General features: G+C 37.5%; 1 protein-coding gene across 1 annotated transcript in view; it reads right to left on the reverse strand.

The window, feature by feature from the left end:
- Window positions 1-21708, reverse strand: part of MSH4 (mutS homolog 4) — a 105075-nt gene that overhangs the window by 19780 nt on the left and 63587 nt on the right. Inside the window, exons 14-17 of the mRNA XM_005893467.2 lie at window positions 20489-20613; window positions 17427-17627; window positions 10205-10323; window positions 2483-2611 (exon numbers count right to left, since the gene is read on the reverse strand). Coding sequence (XP_005893529.1) covers window positions 2483-2611; window positions 10205-10323; window positions 17427-17627; window positions 20489-20613 — 574 coding nt within the window. The remainder of the gene's footprint in view (window positions 1-2482; window positions 2612-10204; window positions 10324-17426; window positions 17628-20488; window positions 20614-21708) is intronic.

Raw genomic sequence — 21708 nt, forward strand, 5'->3', positions numbered from 1 at the left:
CAGTCATAAAAAAATCAAAGATTTTTAAATTGAAGTACAGATGACTTATAATATTTCAGATGTATAGCAAGAGAACATATACACTCTTTTTTTCATATTCTTTTCCATTATAGGTTATTACAAGACATTAAATACAGTTCCCTATGCTATACAATAGGTCCTTATTTTTATCTATCCTGTATTTGTAGTGTTAATCTGTTCATCCCAAATTCCTAGTTTACCCTTCCCCACTTTCCCTTTTGGTAAGTTTAAATTTGTTTTCTGTGTCTGAAAAAAGAATGAAATTTTGCCATTTGCAACAATACAGATGGACTTAGAAGGCATTATGCCAAGTGAAATAAAATCAGAGAGAAAGACATTACTGTATGATATAACTTATATATGAAATCTAAAAAATACAACAGACTAGTAAATAAAAAGAACAGACTTAGAGATACAGAAAACAAACTAGTATTTACTAGTGGGAAGAGGGAAGGAGGCAGAGGCAAAATACAGGCAGAGGGAATACAAAAGCAGATATTATAGGATTGTATGAAATCATCTGTGTGAAACTTTTGAAAATTGTAAGGCACTCGATAAAGGATAGAAATGGTATGGATGTAACAAAGGCAGAAGATATTAAGAAGAGGTGGCAAGAATACACAGAAAAACTGTACAAAAAAGACCTTCACGACACAAATAATCACGATGGTGTGCTCACTCATCAAGAGCCAGACATCCTGGAATGTGAAGTCAAGTGGGCCTTAGAAAGCATCACTATGAACAAAGCTAGTGGAGGTGATGGAATTCCAGTGGAGCTATTTCAAATCCTGAAAGATGATGCTGTGAAAGTGCTGCACTCAACATGCCAGTAAATTTGGAAAAGTCAGCAGTGGCCACAGGACTGGAAAAGGTCAGTTTTCATTCCAATCCCAAAGAAAGGCAATGCCAAAGAATGCTCAAACTACCGCACAATTGCACTCATCTCACAAGCAATACATGAACTGTGAACTTCCAGATGTTCAAGCTGGTTTTAGAAAAGGCAGAGGAACCAGAGATCAAATTGCCAACATCCGCTGGATCATCGAAATGCAAGAGAGTTCCAGAAAAACATCTATTTCTGCTTTATTGACTATGCCAATGCCTTTGACTGTGTGGATCACAATAAACTGTAGAAAATTCTGAAAGAGATGGCAATACCAGACCACCTGATCTGCCTCTTGAGAAACCTATATGCAGGTCAGGAAGCAACAGTTCAAACTGGACATGGAACAACAGACTGGTTCCAAATAGGAAAAGGAGTATGTCAAGGCTGTATATTGTCTCCCTGCTTATTTAACTTCTATGCAGAGTACATCATGAGAAATGCTGGGCTGCATGAAGCACAAGCTGGAATCAAGATTGCCAGGAGAAATATCAATAACCTCAGATATGCAGATGACACCATCCTTATGGCGGAAAGTGAAGAGGAATTAAAAAGCCTCTTGATGAATGTGAAAGTGGAGAGTGAAAAAGTTGGCTTAAAGCTCAACATTCAGAAAACCAAGATCATGGTATCTAGTCCCATGGGGAAACAGTGAAAACCGTGTCAGACTTTTTTTGGGCTCCAAAATCACTGCAGATGGTGACTGCAGCCATGAAATTAAAAGACATTTACTCCTTGGAAGGAAAGTTACGACCAACCTAGATAGCACATTCAAAAGCAGAGATAATTACTTTGCCAACAAAGGCCTGTTTAGTCAAGGCTATGGTTTTTCCTGTGGTCATGTATGGATGTGAGAGTTAAACTGTGAAGAAAACTGAGCACCGAAGAATTGATGCTTTTGAACTGTGGTGTTGGAGAAGACTCTTGAGAGTCCCTTGGACTGCAAGGAGATCCAACCAGTCCATCCTAAAGGAGATAAGTCCTGGGTGTTCATTGGAGGGACTGATGCTGAAGCTGAAACTTCAATACTTTGGCCACCTCGTGCGAAGAGTTGACTTATTGGAAAAGACCCTGATGCTGGGAGGGATTGGGGGCAGGAGGAGAAGGGGATGACAAAGGATGAGATGACTGGATGGCATCACTGACTCGGACATGAGTCTGAGTGAACTCTGGGAGTTGGTGATGGACAGGGAGGCTGACATGCTGCGATTCATGGGGTCACAAAGAGTCGGACACGACTTAGTGACTGAACTGAACTGAACCGATACAATTTTAAAGACTATACAATTAAAAAATTTTTTCTTTCAATAAAAAAATTTTTTTAAAGGACTCGAAATTAGTGGATGCTTGGGGCTGGTGCACTGGGACCACCCAGAGGGAGGGTATGGGGAGGGAGGAGGGAAGACGGTTCAGGATGGGGAGCACGGGTATACCTGTGGCGGATTCATTTTGATGTTTGGCAAAACTAATACAATATTGTAAAGTTTAAAAATAAAATTAAATTAAAAAAAGAAAAATAAATAAATAAAATAAAAACACTGATGTAGCAAAAAAATAAAATAAAATAGAGAGGAATACCTTTAAGCTCAGCAGATGTTCACAAACAGCATAACAAATGCCAATACCTTCTTCTGTATTAGTACCTCTGCCAAGTTCATCAATTAATATGAGTGACTTGTCATTAGCATTATGTAGAATATATGCTACCTGAAAATATAATTCCAAAATTATTTATTGCAACCAAATAGCTGTCACTATTATAGCAAAAAAATGAAGTAAAATCCAGGTCCTTTTATTAGTTCATTTGAAATATATTTTGACAGAGAAAACCTGCTGAGCAGAAACTAACACATTGCTTTTCTTTCTAAAAATCTCATTACTAATAATTCTAATAGAATAGCTGATGTGTACATAAATAGACATATGCATAGAGTAAATAACCACTATCTAAAATATTGATGAATCAGATACAGTGAAATAAAGCAATGAATTAAATGTTTAAATAAACACAAAGATGGTCATTTTCTTGTTTAAGAGAGAATTGCTCAGTCATGTCTGACACTGTGACCCCATGGACTATATAGCCCATGGAATTCTCCAGGCCAGAATAATGGAGTGAGCAGCCTTTCTCTTCTCCAGAGAATCGTCCCAACCCAGGGATTGAACCCAGGTTTCCCGCATTGCAGGCAGATTCTCTACCAGCTGAGCCACAAGGTAAGTCGAAGAGTGCTAGAATGGGTAGCCTATCCCTTCTCCAGCAGATCTTTCCGACCCAGGAATCCAACCAGGGTTTCCTACTTTGCAGGCGGATTCTTTATCAACTGATCCATGGTGAATCAATTGCTGTCATAAACACTCTGAACTATCTCTCAGTTAACATCTCTGTAGCCAGTAAAAATGAAAAGAAATATTTAGGAAAAAAGCATCCAAGCCCATTGATTTCTGAGTAAAATAAATTTAAATCATGCCTGATACAGACTTATGTTTTTTTTTTTTTTTTTTATTCTTCCAATTTTATTTTATTTTTAAACTTTACATAATTGTATTAGTTTTGCCAAATATCAAAATGAATCCGCCACAGGTATACATGTGTTCCCCATCCCGAACCCTCCTCCCTCCTCCCTCCCCATACCATCCCTCTGGGCCGTCCCAGTGCACCAGCCCCAAGCATCCAGTATCCTGCATCGAACCTGGACTGGCAACTCGTTTCCTACATGATATTTTACATGTTTCATTGCCATTCTCTCAAATCTTCCCACCCTCTCCCTCTCCCACAGAGTCCATAAGACTGTTCTATACATCAGTGTCTCTTTTGCTGTCTCGTACACTGGGTAATTGTTACCATCTTTCTAAATTCCATATATGTGCGTTAGTATACTGTATTTATGTTTTTCCTTCTGGCTTACTTCACTCTGTATAATAGGCTCCAGTTTCATCCACCTCATTAGAACTGATTCAAATGTATTCTTTTTAATGGCTGAGTAATACTCCATTGTGTATATGTACCACAGCTTTCTTATCCATTCATCTGCTGATGGACATCTAGGTTGCTTCCATGTCTTGGCTATTATAAACAGTGCTGCGATGAACATTGGGGTACACGTGTCTCTTTCCCTTCTGGTTTCCTCAGTATGTATGCCCAGCAGTGGGGTTGCTGGATCATAAGTCAGTTCTATTTCCAGTTTTTAAGGAATCTCCACACTGTTCTCCATAGTGGCTGTACTACTTTGCATTCCACCAACAGTGTAAGAGGGTTCCCTTTTCTCCACACCCTCTCCAGCATTTATTATTTGTAGACTTTTGGATCGCAGCCATTCTGACTGGTGTGAAATGGTACCTCATAGTGGTTTTGATTTGCATTTCTCTGATAATGAGTGATGTTGAGCATCTTTTCATGTGTTTGTTAGCCATCTGTATGTCTTTTTGGAGAAATGTCTATTTAGTTCTTTGGCCCATTTTTTGATTGGGTCGTTTATTTTTCTGGAGTTGAGCTGTAGGAGTTGCTTGTATATTTTTGAGATTAGTTGTTTGTCGGTTGCTTCATTTGCTATTATTTTCTCCCATTCTGAAGGCTGTCTTTTCACCTTGCTAATAGTTTCCTTTGATGTGCAGAAGCTTTTAAGGTTAATTAGGTCCCATTTGTTTATTTTTGCTTTTATTTCCAATATTCTGGGAGGTGGGTCATAGAGGATCCTGCTGTGATGTATGTCAGAGAGTGTTTTGCCTATGTTCTCCTCTAGGAGTTTTATAGTTTCTGGTCTTACGTTTAGATCTTTAATCCATTTTGAGTTTATTTTTGTGTATGGTGTTAGAAAGTGGTCCAGTTTCATTCTTTTACAAGTGGTTGACCAGATTTCCCAGCACCACTTGTTAAAAGATTGTCTTTAATCCATTGTATATTCTTGCCTCCTTTGTCGAAGATAAGGTGTCCATATGTGCGTGGATTTATCTCTGGGCTTTCTATTTTATTCCATTGATCAATATTTCTGTCTTTGTGCCAGTACCATACTGTCTTGATAACTGTGGCTTTGTAGTAGAGCCTGAAGTCAGGTAGGTTGATTCCTCCAGTTCCATTCTTCTTTCTCAAGATCGCTTTGGCTATTCGAGGTTTTTTGTATTTCCATACAAATTGTGAAATTATTTGTTCTAGCTCTGTGAAGAATACTGTTGGTAGCTTGATAGGGATTGCGTTGAATCTATAAATTGCTTTGGGTAGTATACTCATTTTCACTATATTGATTCTTCCAATCCATGAACATGGTATATTTCTCCATCTATTAGTGTCCTCTTTGATTTCTTTCACCAGTGTTTTTAGTTTTTTCTATATATAGGTCTTTAGTTTCTTTAGGTAGATATATTCCTAAGTATTTTATTCTTTCCGTTGCAATGGTGAATGGAATTGTTTCCTTAATTTCTCTTTCTGTTTTCTCATTATTAGTGTATAGGAATGCCAGGGATTTCTGTGTGTTGATTTTATATCCTGCAACTTTACTGTAGTCATTGATTATTTCTAGTAATTTTCTGGTGGACTCTTTAGGGTTTTCTATGTAGAGGATCATGTCATCTGCAAATAGTGAGAGTTTTACTTCTTCTTTTCCAATTTGGATTCCTTTTATTTCTTTTTCTGCTCTGATTGCTGTGGCCAAAACTTCCAAAACTATGTTGAATAGTAATGGTGAAAGTGGGCACCCTTGTCTTGTTCCTGACTTTAGAGGAAATGCTTTCAATTTTCACCATTGAGGATAATGTTTGCAGTGGGTTTGTCATATATAGCTTTTATTATGTTGAGGTATGTTCCTTCTATTCCTGCTTTCTGGAGAGTTTTTATCATAAATGGATGTTGAATTTTGTCAAAGGCTTTCTCTGCATCTATTGAGATAATCATATGGTTTTTATTTTCAATTTGTTAATGTGGTGTATTATATTGATTGATTTGCGGATATTGAAGAATCCTTGCATCCCTGGGATAAAGCCCACTTGATCATGGTGTATGATCTTTTAATGTGTTGTTGGATTCTGATTGCTAGAATTTTGTTAAGGATTTTTGCATCTATGTTCATCAGTGATATTGGCCTGTAGTTTTCTTTTTTTGTGGGATCTTTGTCAGGTTTTGGTATTAGGGTGATGGTGGCCTCATAGAATGAGTTTGGAAGTTTACCTTCCTCTGCAATTTTCTGGAAGAGTTTGAGCAGGATAGGTGTTAGCTCTTCTCTAAATTTTTGGTAGAATTCAGCTGTGAAGCCGTCTGGACCGGGGCTTTTGTTTGCTGGAAGATTTTTGATTACAGTTTCAATTTCCATGCTTGTGATGGGTCTGTTAAGATTTTCTATTTCTTCCTGGTCCAGTTTTGGAAAGTTGTACTTTTCTAAGAATTTGTCCATTTCTTCCACGTTGTCCATTTTATTGGCATATAATTGTTGATAGTAGTCTCTTATGATCCTTTGTATTTCTGTGTTGTCTGTTGTGATCTCTCCATTTTCGTTTCTAATTTTGTTGATTTGATTTTTTCTCCTTTGTTTCTTGATGAGTCTGGCTAATGGTTTGTCAATTTTATTTATCCTTTCAAAGAACCAGCTTTTGGTTTTGTTGATTTTGCTATGGTCTCTTTTGTTTCTTTTGCATTTATTTCTGCCCTAATTTTTAAGATTTCTTTCCTTCTACTAACCCTGGGGTTCTTCATTTCTTCCTTTTCTAGTTGCTTTAGGTGTAGAGTTAGGTTATTTATTTGACTTTTTCTTGTTTCTTGAGGTGTGCCTGTATTGCTATGAACTTTCCCCTTAGGACTGCTTTTACCGTGTCCCACAGGTTTTGGGTTGTTGTGTTTTCATTTTCATTCGTTTCTATGCAAATTTTGATTTCTTTTTGATTTCTTCTGTGATTTGTTGGTTATTCAGCAGCGTGTTGTTCAGCCTCCATATGTTGGAATTTTTAATAGTTTTTCTCCTGTAATTGAGATCTAATCTTACTGCATTGTGGTCAGAAAAAATGCTTGGAATGATTTCTATTTTTTTGAATTTACCAAGGCTAGCTTTATGGCCCAGGATGTGATCTATCCTGGAGAAGGTTCCATGTGCGCTTGAGAAAAAGGTGAAATTCATTGTTTTGGGATGAAATGACCTATAGATATCAATTAGGTCTAACTGGTCTATTGTATCGTTTAAAGTTTGTGTTTCCTTGTTAATTTTCTGTTTAGTTGATCTATCCATAGGTGTAAGTGGGGTATTAAAGTCTCCCACTATTATTGTGTTATTGTTAATTTCTCCTTTCATACTTGTTAGCATTTGTCTTACGTACTGTGGTGCTCCTGTGTTGGGTGCATATATATTTATAATTGTTATATCTTCTTCTTGGATTGATCCTTTGATCATTATGTAGTGACCTTCTTTGTCTCTTTTCACAGCCTTTGTTTTAAAGTCTATTTTATCTGATATGAGTATTGCTACTCCTGCTTTCTTTTGGTCCCTATTTGCATGGAAAATCTTTTTCCAGCCCTTCACTTTCAGTCTGTATGTGTCCCCTGTTTTGAGGTGGGTCTCTTGTAGACAACATATGTAGGGGTCTTGTTTTTGTATCCATTCAGCCAGTCTTTGTCTTTTGGTTGGGGCATTCAACCCATTTACATTTAAGGTAATTACTGATAAGTATGTTCCTGTTGCCATTTACTTTATTGTTTTGGGTTGAGTTTATATACCATTTTTGTGTTTCCTGTCTAGAGAATATCCTTTAGTATTTGTTGGAGAGCTGGTTTGGTGGTGCAGAATTCTCTCAGCTTTTGCTTGTCTGAAAAGCTTTTGATTTCTCCTTCATACTTGAATGAGATCCTTGCTGGGTACAATAATCTGGGCTGTAGGTTATTTTCTTTCATCATTTTTAAGTATGTCTTGCCATTCCCTCCTGGCTTGAAGAGTTTCTATTGAAAGATCAGCTGTTATCCTTATGGGAATTCCCTTGTGTGTTATTTGTTGTTTTTCCCTTGCTGCTTTTAATATTTGTTCTTTGTGTTTGATCTTTGTTAATTTGATTAATATGTGTCTTGGGGTGTTTCTCCTTGGGTTTATCCTGTTTGGTACTCTCTGGGTTTCTTGGACTTGGGTGATTATTTCCTTCCCCATTTTAGGAAGTTTTTCACTATTATCTCCTCAAGTATTTTCTCATGGTCTTTCTTTTTGTCTTCTTCTTCTGGAACCCCTATGATTGAATGTTGTAGCATTTAATATTGTCCTGGAGGTCTCTGAGATTGTCCTCATTTCTTTTAATTCGTTTTTCTTTTATCCTCTCTGATTCATTTATTTCTACCATTCTATCTTCTAATTCACTAATCCTGTCTTCTGCCTCTGTTATTCTACTATTTGTTGCCTCCAGAGTGTTTTTAATTTCACTTATTGCATTATTCATTATATATTGACTCTTTTTATTTCTTCTAGGTCCTTGTTAAACCTTTCTTGCATCTTCTCAATCCTTGTGTCCAGGCTATTTATCTGTGTTTCCATTTTAGTTTCAAGATTTTGGATCAATTTCACTATCATTATTCGGAATTCTTTATCAGGTAGATTCCCTATCTCTTCCTCTTTTGTTTGGTTTGGTGGGCATTTATCCTGTTCCTTTATCTGCTGAGTATTCCTCTGTCTCTTCATCTTGTTTAAATTGCTGAGTTTGGGGTGTCCTTTCTGTATTCTGGCAGTTTGTGGAGTTCTCTTTATTATGGCGTTTCCTCACTGTGTGTGGGTTTGTACAGGTGGCTTGTCAAGGTTTCCTGGTTAGGGAAGCTTGTGTCGGTGTTCTGGTGGGTGGAGCTGTATTTCTTCTCTCTGGAGTGCAATGAAATGTCCAGTAATGAGTTATGAGATGTCTATAGTTTTGGGGTGACTTTGGGCAGCCTGTATCTTGAAGCTCAGGGCTGTGTTCCTTTGTTGCTGGAGAATTTGCTTGGTATGTCTTGCCCTGGAACTTATTGGCCCTTGTGTGGTGCTTGGTTTCAGTGTCGGTATGGAGGCATTTGATGAGCTCCTGTGAATGAATGTTCCTTGGAGTCAGGAGTTCCCTGGAGTCCGGGTTTGGACTTAAGTCTCCTGCTTCCGATTATCGGTCTTATTTTTACAGTAGTTTCAAAGCTTCTCCTTCTATACAGCACCATTGATAAAACATCTACATTAAAGATGATAAGTTTCTCTACAGTGAGGGTCACTCAGAGAGGTTCACAGGGTTACATGGAGAAGAGAAGAGGGAGGAGGGAGTTAGAGGTGACCCAAATGAGATGAGGTGAATCAATAGTGGAGAGAGTGGGCTAGCCAGTAGTCACTTCCTTATGTGCACTCCACAACTGGAGCACTCAGAGATGTTCACGGGGTTATACAGAGAAGAGAAGAAGGAGGAAGGTAACAGAGGTGGCCAGAAGGATAAAGGGGGAATGAAAAGGAGGAGACAGATCCAGCCAGTAATCAGTTCCTAAGTGTTCTCCACCATCTGGAACACACAGAAATTCACAGAGTTGGGTAGAGTAGAGAGGGGTTAGGGGAGGAGACACAGGCGACCTGGTGGAGAAAAAGGAGACTTATGTTATGACACAACTGTTAACCATCATGGCCATTTTACCTTTCCATGGGACTAAGCTTCTTGAGAGCTAGGACCATTTAAAAATATGTCTCAAGCACCTAGTCTATTGCTATATTCCCCCATAGTTATTCAATACATACTAAATAATTATATAAATATCACATACGGTAAGCAAATGATAATTTTATTCCCTATCTAAAGAAAATTAGTAAACTGTACAGTGATCCAATAACCCATACCTACTAAAGATAGGCCAAAAGCTATACTGAATTCCTTTAACCCTTCATGTTTATTTGACATGTGCTCAGATCAAAAATAGATGCTGATACATACTTTGGCACAGGAAGTGAAAATTCCACAAGAGCACAAAAAGGGTGATTTTTAAAAAACCTTTTAACACCTTTTGTGATCTTTTATTTTAAAATCAAGCCTAACTATGCAAAATGTTTCTGAACAGGTCATTGCTTTCTGAAGTCTTTTATATATTCCATATAAAAACACGAAAGCATGTTTTTATCATTCACTAACACTAGCTTTTTCTTTAAAGCTGTATTTTTCAATAAAACATTTACTTCCATTTCCACAAGACAGAAATTAGGAAGCTGTCTTTGACTGCCCTCTGGCTCTTGTAGAGGAGTATAAACACATCTGCAAGCTTTAATATAAAAATACTTTCTTATGTTATAAGTATTGACCATTAGGATAATTCAATATTTTTTTAACATAAGGAAAGTTGAAATCAGGTACCTCTTTCATTTCCTTCATAAATGTTGATGAATTTGTTTCAATATCATCATCAGTACTTATTCTTGTAAAAATTTGTTCAGCAATTCTAAAGGAAGAATATTCTGCTGGAACATACGATCCTATAAAATATAAGTCAAAGTAAACTGAGATGCTTTTATAAAATATAAGGACTACTAACACTTTGCTCTATCAACTCAGATTATTTAGTAGCCTATCTAAGGATTAATGTGGTGGAAAGATCACAAGATATGGAATTAGAAGGCATGGCCCCGGCTCTGTCATTTACTTTACAACCTTGGATGGCACTTAAATTCTCCCAGCTTCATCTTCTTCACATATAAAATGGAAATGCTTACCCTACCTATTGTACAAAGTTATTTGGAAGTGAAAAAAAGATAATACATATTTGAGTACATAAGAAAGATTTGTTATAAATTTGATAAAAATTGTTAAATAGTATAGTCAGATGAGAATATTCAAAGTATGAAAATCTGAAGGAAATACTTATGAAGCTCAAGTTGATAAAAATCATTATAGAAAGGCATATTAAGAAATAGTTGCTATTAGAAAAGTACAGAACCATCCACAATTAGAATGAATGCAAAACATTAAATTTTTTATGAAGGTGAATTTTTATTCACAAGATGGTTTCTGTGTGAGAAATATCAGGCTAACTAACCTAAAATATTTATCTCTTGAAAACAGATTAATCTTATTATTTATATCTATCGCCAAACAAAATGGGATACAAAAAGCATTCTAAAACCATAAGAAGATAAAAATATACAAATAGTTAAATGAAAAAAGTGTCAAATACACAGAACTCTGTATAGACAAAATGTGAAATAATGGAAGTGAAGAAACAAAGCCAGATTATTCCAGGATTTAAAACAAAGACAAGGGTGAAGAATAGGATCTACTTTTGCATAATAAGGAATAGCAGGAAGAGAAAGCAAAAGTTCAGAAAATATTAATCAATGCAGATAATAATAATAACAATAGCAATTATGATGACATCTCAGAGAGCAAATAAATACAACATTCTCACAGGACTGCCAAAATGATTACGTAGGAAAAATAAATGTGAAAGTACCAAGTATAGAATATAGCGTATATGGTGCATATTGCTCATATTTTCCCTTCTCTCTTACCTCCACCAAAGAGGTTCCTAACATATCTTATCATCATATCACAGAAGCCTGCTGGCTGATATTTTGCTTCTAATCTGGCTCTTCTCTAACCTTAACAATAGTAAGAGTAATCTATCTAAAACTCAAATCCAATTATGCCATTCTCTTGCTAAAACATCTATAGCTTCCTATAGATATCTGGGTAAGGCTCTCACTCAGTCAGTCAGTCAGTTCAGTTGCTCAGTCGTGTCCGACTCTTTGCGACCCCATGAATCGCAGCACACCAGGCCTCCCTGCCCATCACCAACTCCCGGAGTTCACTCAGACTCACGTCCATTGAGTCAGTGATGCCATCCAGCCATCTCGTCCTCTGTTGTCCCCTTCTCCTCCTGCCCCCAATCCCTCCCAGCATCAGACTCTTTTCCAATGAGTCAACTCTTCCCATGAGGTGGCCAAAGTAATGGAGTTTCAGCTTTAGCATCATTCCTTCCAAAGAAATCCCAGGGCTGATCTCCTTCAGAATGGACTGGTTGGATCTCCTTGCAGTTCAAGGGACTCTCAAGAGCCTTCTCTAACACCACAGTTCAAAAGCATCAATTCTTTGGCGCTCAGCTTTCTTCACAGTCCAACTCTCACATCCATACATGACCACTGGAAAAAACCATAGCCTTGACTAGATGGACCTTTGTTGGCAAAGTAATGTCTCTGCTTTTGAATGTGCTATCTAGGTTGGTCATAACTTTTCTTCCAAGGAGTAAGTGTCTTTTAATTTCATGGTTGCAGTCACCATCTGTAGTGATTTTGGAGCCCAGAAAAATAAAGTCAGCCACTGTTTCCACTGTTTCCCCATCTATTTCCCATGAAGTGGTGGGACCGATGCCATGATCTTCGTTTTCTGAATGCTGAGCTTTAAGCCAACATTTTTACTCTCCACTTTCACTTTCATCAAGAGGCTTTTTAGTTCCTCTTCACTTTCCGCCATAAGGGTGGTATCATTTGCATATCTGAGGTTATTGATATTTCTCCCGGCAATCTTGATTCCAGCTTGTGCTTCTTCCAGCCCAGCGTTTCTCATGATGTACTCCGCATAGAAGTTAAATAAGTAGGGAGGCAATATACAACCTTGACATACTCCTTTTCCTATTTGGAACCAGTCTGTTGTTCCATGTCCAGTTCGAACTGTTGTTTCCTGACCTGCATATAGGTTTCTCAAGAGGCAGATCAGGTGGTCTGGTATTCCCATCTCTTTCAGAATTTTCCACAGTATATTGTGATCCACACAGTCAAAGGCATTGACATAGTCAATAAAGCAAAAATAGATGCTTTTCTGGAACTCTCTTGCTTTTTCGATGATCCAGCAGATGTTGGCAATTTGATCTCTGGTTCCTCTGCCTTTTCTAAAACCAGCTTGAACATCTGGAAGTTCACAGTTCACGTATTGCTGAAGCCTGGCTTGGAGAATTTTTAGCATTAAGGTTCTCTCTCCTCCATTAAATGCCTAAGGCCCTTCACAACCTGACTCTTGCCCATCTCTCCAGCTTTAAGCCTGCCACTTCTCATGGTCACTCTTCATTCTACAAAGCAAAAGAACTACTAAGCCTCTGAACTCCTTGTAGCTACTCGGGAATATCATGCTGTTTATTGCTTCTGTGCTTTAGAAGATGCCCTTACCTCTATTTTCTCTCATCAGTTCAGTTCAGTTCAGTCGCTCAGTCATGTCCAAGTCTTTGCGACCCCATGAATCGCAGCACACCAGGCCTCGCTGTCCATCACCAACTCCTGGAGTTCACCTAGACTCACGTCCATTGAGTCAGTGATGCCATCCAGCCATCTCATCCTCTGTCATCCCTTTCTCCTCCTGCCCCCAATCCCTCCCAGCATCAGAGTCTTTTCCAATGAGTCAACTCTTCGCATGAAATGGCCAAAGTACTGGAGTTTCACCTTTAGCATCATTCCTTCCAAAGAAATCCCAGGGCTCATCTCCTTCAGAATGGACTGGTTGGATCTCCTTGCAGTCCAAGGGACTCTCAAGAGTCTTCTCCAACACCACAGTTCAAAAGCATCAATTCTTTGGCACTCAGCCTTCTTCACAGTCCAACTCTCACAGCCATACATGACCACAGGAAAAACCATGGCCTTGACTAGACGAACCTTTGTTGGCAAAGTAACGTCTCTGCTTTTTAATATGCTATCTAGGTTGGTCATAACTTTTCTTCCAAGGAGTAAGTGTCTTTTAATTTCATGGCTGAAGTCACCATCTGCAGTGATTTTGGAGCCCAAAAAAGTAAAGTCTGACACTGTTTCCACTGTTTCCCCATCTATTTCTCATGAAGTGATGGGACCGGATGCCATGATCTTCGTTTTCTGAATGTTGAGCTTTAAGCCAACTTTTTCACTCTCCACTTTCCCTTAAAACCATGGCATTGTGTGTGTGTGTGTGTGTGTGTGTGTATGTATGTATGAATGCGACTCGCTCAGTCATGTCCAACTGTTTGCGACCCCATTGACTGTAGCCCACCAGGCTCCCCTGTCCATGGGATTCTTCAAGCAAAAATACTGGAGTGCGTTACCATTTCCTTCTCCAGCAGATCTTCCAAGACCCAGGGATCGAACCCAGATGGATTTCCTTCCTGCACTGAAGGCATACTCTTTACCATCTGAGCCACCAGGGAAGCCCTGTGTGTGTGTGTGTGTGTGTGTGTGTGTGTGTGAACAGCATGATATTCCTATATTCCTGTGTGTGTGTGTGTGTGTGTGTGTGTATGTGTGTGTAAGCAGCATGATATTCCTAAGGAGCTACAAGGAGTCCAGAGGCTTAGGGGTTTTTTTTGCTTTGTAGAACAAAGAGTAGTTTAATGTTTACAACAGTTCTTAGACATAGGTACTATTATATTCTTCATTTACAGATAGAAAAACTAAGGAGGTTAAGTATTTGCCTAAGATCACACAGCCAATAACTACAAAAGCTAGGTCTAGCTCCAAAGCCTATATTCTCAACTTCCATGCTTTTCAAGTCCTACTATTTCCTTTATAATAAGATTTTATAAGATACTACATATACTTTTAGGAATTCAAAGACCGTGGCAAGAGAAGTAGAGTAATAGTAATTTTCTTCAAATATCGGAAGGCCTGTTCTGAGGATATAATAGATTGTTCTGAAATGCATAGAAGTTAAGAATTAGGACTAATGAGTAGAAGTTCTATACAGTCAAATTTTAATTCAGTATAATGAATGTTTTAACAATTATAACTACACAGAAATTAGACAGCCTTTTTTTTAAAGGCCAGAACTCATAACTATTCAAACAGAAGTAAGATTATTGTCTCAGATATGAATCAGTATTCTTATAAGGGAATGGAAGTTATCTAAGATAGCCTTTTAAATTTAATAAAATATATACTCTTTATTCATTCATTCACTCACTTCTGATTTTCTTTCCCAGTAGTAAGGGAAATTTGCACTATGATCGATATTACTATTCTGCATTTCTCTTAAAATCCATTACATTAAACCAAGCTTTTTCAATCACATCAAGGGCTGCATAATTCTTTCTTGCGCATGAATGTGGGCTGAGGCAGGGGAGGAGGGTAAAAGAAGATGGCTGTCCTGTGAATTGTAGAATCTTTAGCAGCAACCCTGGATATTATACAAAAAAGATCTTAATGACCCAGATAACCACAATGGTATGTTCACTAACTCACCTAGAGCCAGACATCCTGGAATGTGAAGTCAAGTGGCCCTTAGGAAGCATCACTACAGACAAACCTAGTGGAGGTGATGGAATTCCAGTTAAGCTATTTCAAATCCTAAAAGATGATGCCATGAAAAGTGCTACACCCAATATGCCAGCACATTTGGAAAACTCAGGAGTGGCCACAGGACTGGAAAAGATCAGTTTTCATTCCAGTCCCTAAGAAAGGCAATGTCAAAGAATATGCTCAAACTACCAAACAATTGCACTCTTCTCACATGCTACTAAAGTAATGCTCAAAATTCTCCAAGCCAGGCTTCAACAATAGTGAACCGAGAACTTTCAGATGTTCAAGCTGGATTTAGAAAAGGCAGAGTAACCAGAGATCAAATTGTCAACATTCATTGGATCATAGAAAAAGCAAGAGAATTCCATTAACATCTACTTCTGTTTCACTAACTATGCTAAAGCCTTTGACTGCATGAAAGTGAAAGTGAAGTCGCTGAGTCGTGTCCGACTCTTTGCGACCCTGTGGACTGTAGCCTACCAGGCTTCTCTGTCCATGGGATTCTCCAAGCAAGAATACTGGAGTGGGTTACCATTTCCTTCTCCACGGGATCTTCCCAACCCAGGGATCGAACCCAGGTCTCCCGCATTGGAGGCAGACGCTTTAACCTTTGAGCCATCACAACAAAATGGAAAATTCTTAAAGAGATAGGAATACCAGACCACCTTACCTGCCTCCTGAGAAACCTGTATGCAGGTCAAGAAGAAAGTTAGAACCGGACATGGAACAACAGACTGATTCCAAATCGGGAAAGGAGTATGTCAAGGCCGTATATTGTCACCCTTCTTATTTAACTTCTATGCAGAGTACATCATGTGAAATGCCAGGCTGAAGCACAAGCTGGAATCAAGATTGCTGGGAGAAATATCAACAACCTCATATATGCAGATGACACCACCCTTATGGCAGAAGGCAAAGAGCAACTAAAGACCCTCATGATGAAGGTGAAAGACGAAAGGGAAAAAGCTGGCTTAAAACTCAACATTCGGAAAACTAAAATTATAGCATCTGGTCCCATTACTTCATGGCACATAGATGGGTGAGATACTATTTTGGGGGGCTCTAAAATCACTGCAGATGGTGACTACAGCCATGAATGAAAAGACAAGCTTGCTCTTCGGAAGAAAAGCTATGACAAACCTAGAAAACATATTGAAGCAGAGACATTACTGTGCTGACAAATGTCCATATAGTCAAAGCTGTGGTTTTTCCAGTAGTCATATATGGATGTGAGAGTTAGACCATAAAGAAAACTGAACACCAAAGAATTGATGCTTTTGAACTGTGGTGTTGGAGAATACTTTTGAGAGTCCCTCAGACTGCAAGGAGATCAAACCAGTCAATCCTAAAGGAAATCAGTGCTGAGTATTCATTGGAAGGACTGATGCTGAAGCTGAAGGTACAATACTTTGGCCACCTGATGCAAAGAACTGACTTATTAGCAAAGACCCTGATGCTGGGAAAGATTGAGGGCAGGAGGAGAAGGGGACAACAGAGAATGAGATGGTTAGATGGAATCACTGACTCGATGGACATGAGTTTGAACAAGCTCCAGGATTTGGTGATGGACAGGCAAGCCTGGAGTGCTGTAGTCCATGGGGTCACAAAGAGTCGGACACAACTGAACAACTGAACTGAACTGGATTTTATAATCCCCTCAGTTGTGACAACCAAAAATGTCTCCAGACATTGCCAATTCCAGAAGGTGAGGTGAACCAAAATCATCCCAGACTGACCAGTCATCTGGTCTCTGATTAACATCAGTTTCAAGGAACCCAATTTTCAGAGATAAGAGGTGAGTTGTGTCTCGATGCAAAGAAATCCATAACAATGTTGGGACAGTGACAGTCATTTACATGGTCACAAAGAGTTGGACACAACTGAGTGTCCAAACTGAACTGTATGCACACATAAGTGTAACACAGCAGTTGTTAAAACTAAGTTATTGGTAAACTTTAAATTAAGTAAGGGAAATGTTTCTGTGCCCAATGTTACAATTTTGGGAAAAATCTTATATGAGTTATTAAAGGCAGTAGTTTCTGCTATTTGTACCACTTTCTCTCTCAACAAAGTTTTTGAATTTCAGATAATTATGCAATTCAATTTAGTAATAGTTGATACAACATTAATAACTATAATAAAGAAGCTTCTATTATATCCCACAAGATTTTCAGTACAATGTAATCCAATCTGGATGGAGCTTAATAAACACCAAATTGTAAAAGTTATGGTCCATATATATATATATATATATATATAATCTAAAATACTGGGCATGAAGTATTTCAAATGGGGAGCAGAACTGATAACCATAAAGTAAACATGTAACTTACCAATTTGGGCCATAATCTGACAAAGAGCAATCTGTTTCAAATATGTGGATTTGCCACTCATATTTGGTCCAGTTATGATAAAAAAATTACTCCCTTCTGTAATGTAGGTATTGTTAGCAACAGGTTTTTCCACAGATATTCTTTCAAGAATGGGATGCCACCCCTGCTTGATTGCTAAAGTATCAGTAAACTCTGGCCGAACTAAAGAGAAAAATAAAATGGTTTTGAAAGATTAATATATTTATACTTAAAGATTTTGTGGTGTGTAAATACTGTTTATACTTTAGTGACTTTACTACAGTCAATCTGGAACAATATCATTAAGTTATTATTTTATCTTCAGTCCCTCTAAATGATAACTGGCATAGTCTAATCACATCAGAACTTATATTCTTTTCCAGAAAAAATATGATTTTGGTCCTGTCATTGTGCAGGGCTCCAAAACAGTTCATAACATTTTCAGATTTGCAAAAATTAAAAGGAATCAACTAGCCATTTAAAAATAACAATTAATTTCAAGGACTCTAAAATTGCACATTTACTTAATCTTGCCTAAAGCATTATTTCAAATTTGGCATACTTAGCTTTTCAAATGAGGTCTGAAAATAGAGCAAAACCAAATAAAAACACAATTTTACATCCAAACTTATAGAAATTTTGTCTAAAAAGAGGACAGAAAAAACAGACACAAAAGATAGTGTTAATTTTGTAGAAAGAAGTAATGATCAGGTTTCTATAGATGCTTTCTAAGTCACCCTGTTTATTTAACTTCTATGCTGAGTACATCATGAGAAACGCTGGGCTGGAAGAAGCACAAGCTGGAATCAAGATTGCCGGGAGAAATATCAATAACCTCAGATATGCAGATGACACCACCCTTATGGCAGAAAGAGGTGAAGAGGAACTAAAAAGAAAGTGAAGAGGAACTAAAAAGCTCTTGATGAAAGTGAAAGAGAAGAGTGAAAAAGTTGGCTTAAAGCTCAACATTCAGAAAACTAAGATCACGGCATCTGGTCCCATCACTTCATGGGAAATAGATGGGGAAACAATGGAAACAGTGTCAGACTTTATTTTTGGGGGGGGCTCCAAAATCACTGCAGATGATGACTGCAGCCATAAAATTAAAAGACGTTTACTCCTTGGAAGAAAAGTTATGACCAACCTACAGAGCATATTGAAAAGCAGAGATATTACTTTGACAACAAAGGTCCATCTAGTCAAGGCTATGGTTTTTCCAGTGGTCATGTATGGATGTGAGAGTTGGACTCTGAAGAAAACTGAGCGCCAAAGAATTGATGCTTTTGAACTGTGGTGTTGGAGAAGACTCTTGAGAGTCCCTTGGACTGCAAGGAGATCCAACCAGTCCATCCTAAATGAGACCAGTCCTGGGTGTTCACTGGAAGGACTGATGCTGAGGCTGAAACTCCAGTACTTTGGCCACCTCATGCGAAGAGTTGACCCATTGGAAAAGACCCTGATGCTGGGAGGGATTGGGGGCAGGAGGAGAAGGGGACGACAGAGGATGAGATGGCATCACCGACTCAATGCACATGAGTTTGGGTGAACTCCGGGAGTTGGTGATGGACAGGGAGGCCTGGCATGCTGTGATTCATAGGGTCGCAAAGAGTCAAACACAACTGAGTGACAACTGAATTGAACTGAAGATGAAGAGAGGAGAAAGAAAGTGAGAGACAAGTAAAACTTAAAATGCTACATGTCTCTCGAGGAACCACATGGATAAACTTGAAAGTATTCATTATAAAAGTGAGGTTGATTAGTAAAAAAGAAAACTTTTACTATATTTAAATCATTTTTAATACCAAAAATTCACTACTTATAAGTTTGGAGTTTTAGGGTAGTCTTTCTCAAAATGGAACAAGATCAAATATCTTAATAGTTGAGAAAACTATTAAGTTTTGGCCTATATAATACCAGCTAAAAAATTTAATACTTCCATAAAAATACAGAAATATCAAAAATGAAAAAACCTATGTAAAATACCTTTTCCATCATAAAAATTAATTAACAGAATGTTTTGGAAATACTACTATTAATTTTAACTAGAAATTTAATGTTATTAAGCCCACAATTACTCAACCGAATTATCATATACAAGTTATGCAAATTTGCATACTGATAGTTTGGGTAAGAAATTTCAAGGGGTGGGGGCTAACTTGAAGTATTCATTTAACATTAGAAAATTGCTCAACATTTATATTCAAGACCTGTAGTATAGACTTGGGACACAAAAATAAGTGATATAATTGATCTTGGGATGCTCACTTTTAAGAGTTTATTTCTGTCATGTCTGTTAGTATTAGCATCACACTGCTTATTCAGACTTGAAATTTATGAATTTGGATCATCATTATTTTCACCAAAGAGACAGCTCTACAGTCTTTCTTTTTTTTAATTTTATTTTATTTTTAAACTTTACAATATTGTATTAGTTTTGCCAAATATCGAAATGAATCTGCCACAGGTATACATGTGTTCTCCATCCTGAACCCCTCCTCCTCCTCCCTCCCCATACGATCCCTCTGGGTCGTCCCAGTGCACCAGCCCAAAGCATCCAGTATCGTGCATCGAACCTGGACTGGAGACTCGTTTCATACTTGATATTATACATGTTTCAATGCCATTCTCCCAAATCTTCCCACCCTCTCCCCCTCCCACAGAGTCCATAAGACTGTTCTATACATCAGTGTCTCTTTTGCTGTCTTGTACACAGGGTTATTGTTACCATCTTTCTAAATTCCATATATATGTGTTAGTATACTGTATTGGTGTTTTTCTTTCTGGCTTACTTCATTCTGTATTTAAAGTTTCTTGCGGTATTTTTTTCTAATTTCTCAATTTCTCAGTAAATAATCTTTTGACTTCTAAAAGAAGTTTTAAGGGTAATTTCACTTTCTATATTTTGAGTCTTAGTCTAGGACCATAGGTAAGAGACTATATATCAGGGAAAAAAATATAAAACATTCATAATTGCTACATAAAATTGCTTGAATGGAATACAAATTTCAGTATGCAACCTATTTATTCCAAAGAAAATAACTTACCATAGTCAGAAAGAGTACAGGCATGAGCAAATGACAGTAGCATATCCAGCATTGACACAGTGTCAGACAGTTTATATAAGCAATGAATATGCTCATAAATCTCACTAAGCAGTTTGCACACGATCCTGAAAGTACATGTTTGATAAGAGAAATAGTGCTTTTAAAAGAGGGGCATACAACATAATTATAAAACAATATAAAATTCATTGCCTAAGGTAAAATAACATTGACAGTTGAGTTGTACACTAGATAAAATCTGTTGTTCTATTGTCTTATTTCAGAGATGAGGAAACTGAAGCTCATAATCAAGGTCACAGTTATTTAGTAGCAGAGAATCCATCTTCTGGTGTGTTAAGACCAAGTTTTTTTAAAGACTGCTTTTCTTAAACATTAATAGAATAAATTTTTAGTATTAGAAATATTTTCTATAGGTCAAATGAAGCCCTCACTATACTTCAATCAGTAGATCCCATCTACTAATAATTTTGCTTTTGCAATGTTAAATTTAACACAAAAGCTATTATGTATTTTCTCTCTCACCCATCCTCTCTCTCTCCCTCTTTCTCTCTCTCATACACAACCCTAACTACATAATTATTTATGCTTTCATGTGGTAGTTACCATATTGTGACATAATATAAAAATTTTTCTCTTACATGGTAAAATATGTTCTGCAACTTAGTATATCTTATAAGCTTTTTGGTTTATGCTCTGAAATTGTTCTGAAAATCCAACATTTATCTTCATCATCTCAGCTCAGCAAGTCTGAATTTCCTAGTTCTTATTTCTAGACACATTGCTACTGTTTTATGAACAATAAAATACTGGCAATATCATAATGTTGTTATAAATGTACTAAGTCATGAGAATTTGAGAGCTTACATGCTAAAGAAAAAGAATAAACTGAATGAAGTCCCAAATAAGCCCAGATGTGCCAACTTCTATATCATGATGAAGTATCCACTACAGAAGTATCAGTGGTACCAGAGATATTTCAAGCTCAAGTCAATTATGACATTTCTTAAAACTGTATTAAAAGGATGAGTGAAGTACTGATGAAATGTGGATATTTGGCTGGGTATCAAGCTTTTTCTATACCCCAGTATAATGGATTTATTTTGGGGGAGGGGCGGTTGCAATTAGATTTGCCCTGAATATTCTGTGAGGCTCAGTGATCTCAATCACAATGACAGACTTTAAAGTTTTAACTGTTTTTCTAG

The sequence above is a fragment of the Bos mutus genome, chromosome 3 (genome assembly GCF_027580195.1).
Source record: "Bos mutus isolate GX-2022 chromosome 3, NWIPB_WYAK_1.1, whole genome shotgun sequence".
NCBI lineage: Eukaryota > Metazoa > Chordata > Mammalia > Artiodactyla > Bovidae > Bos > Bos mutus.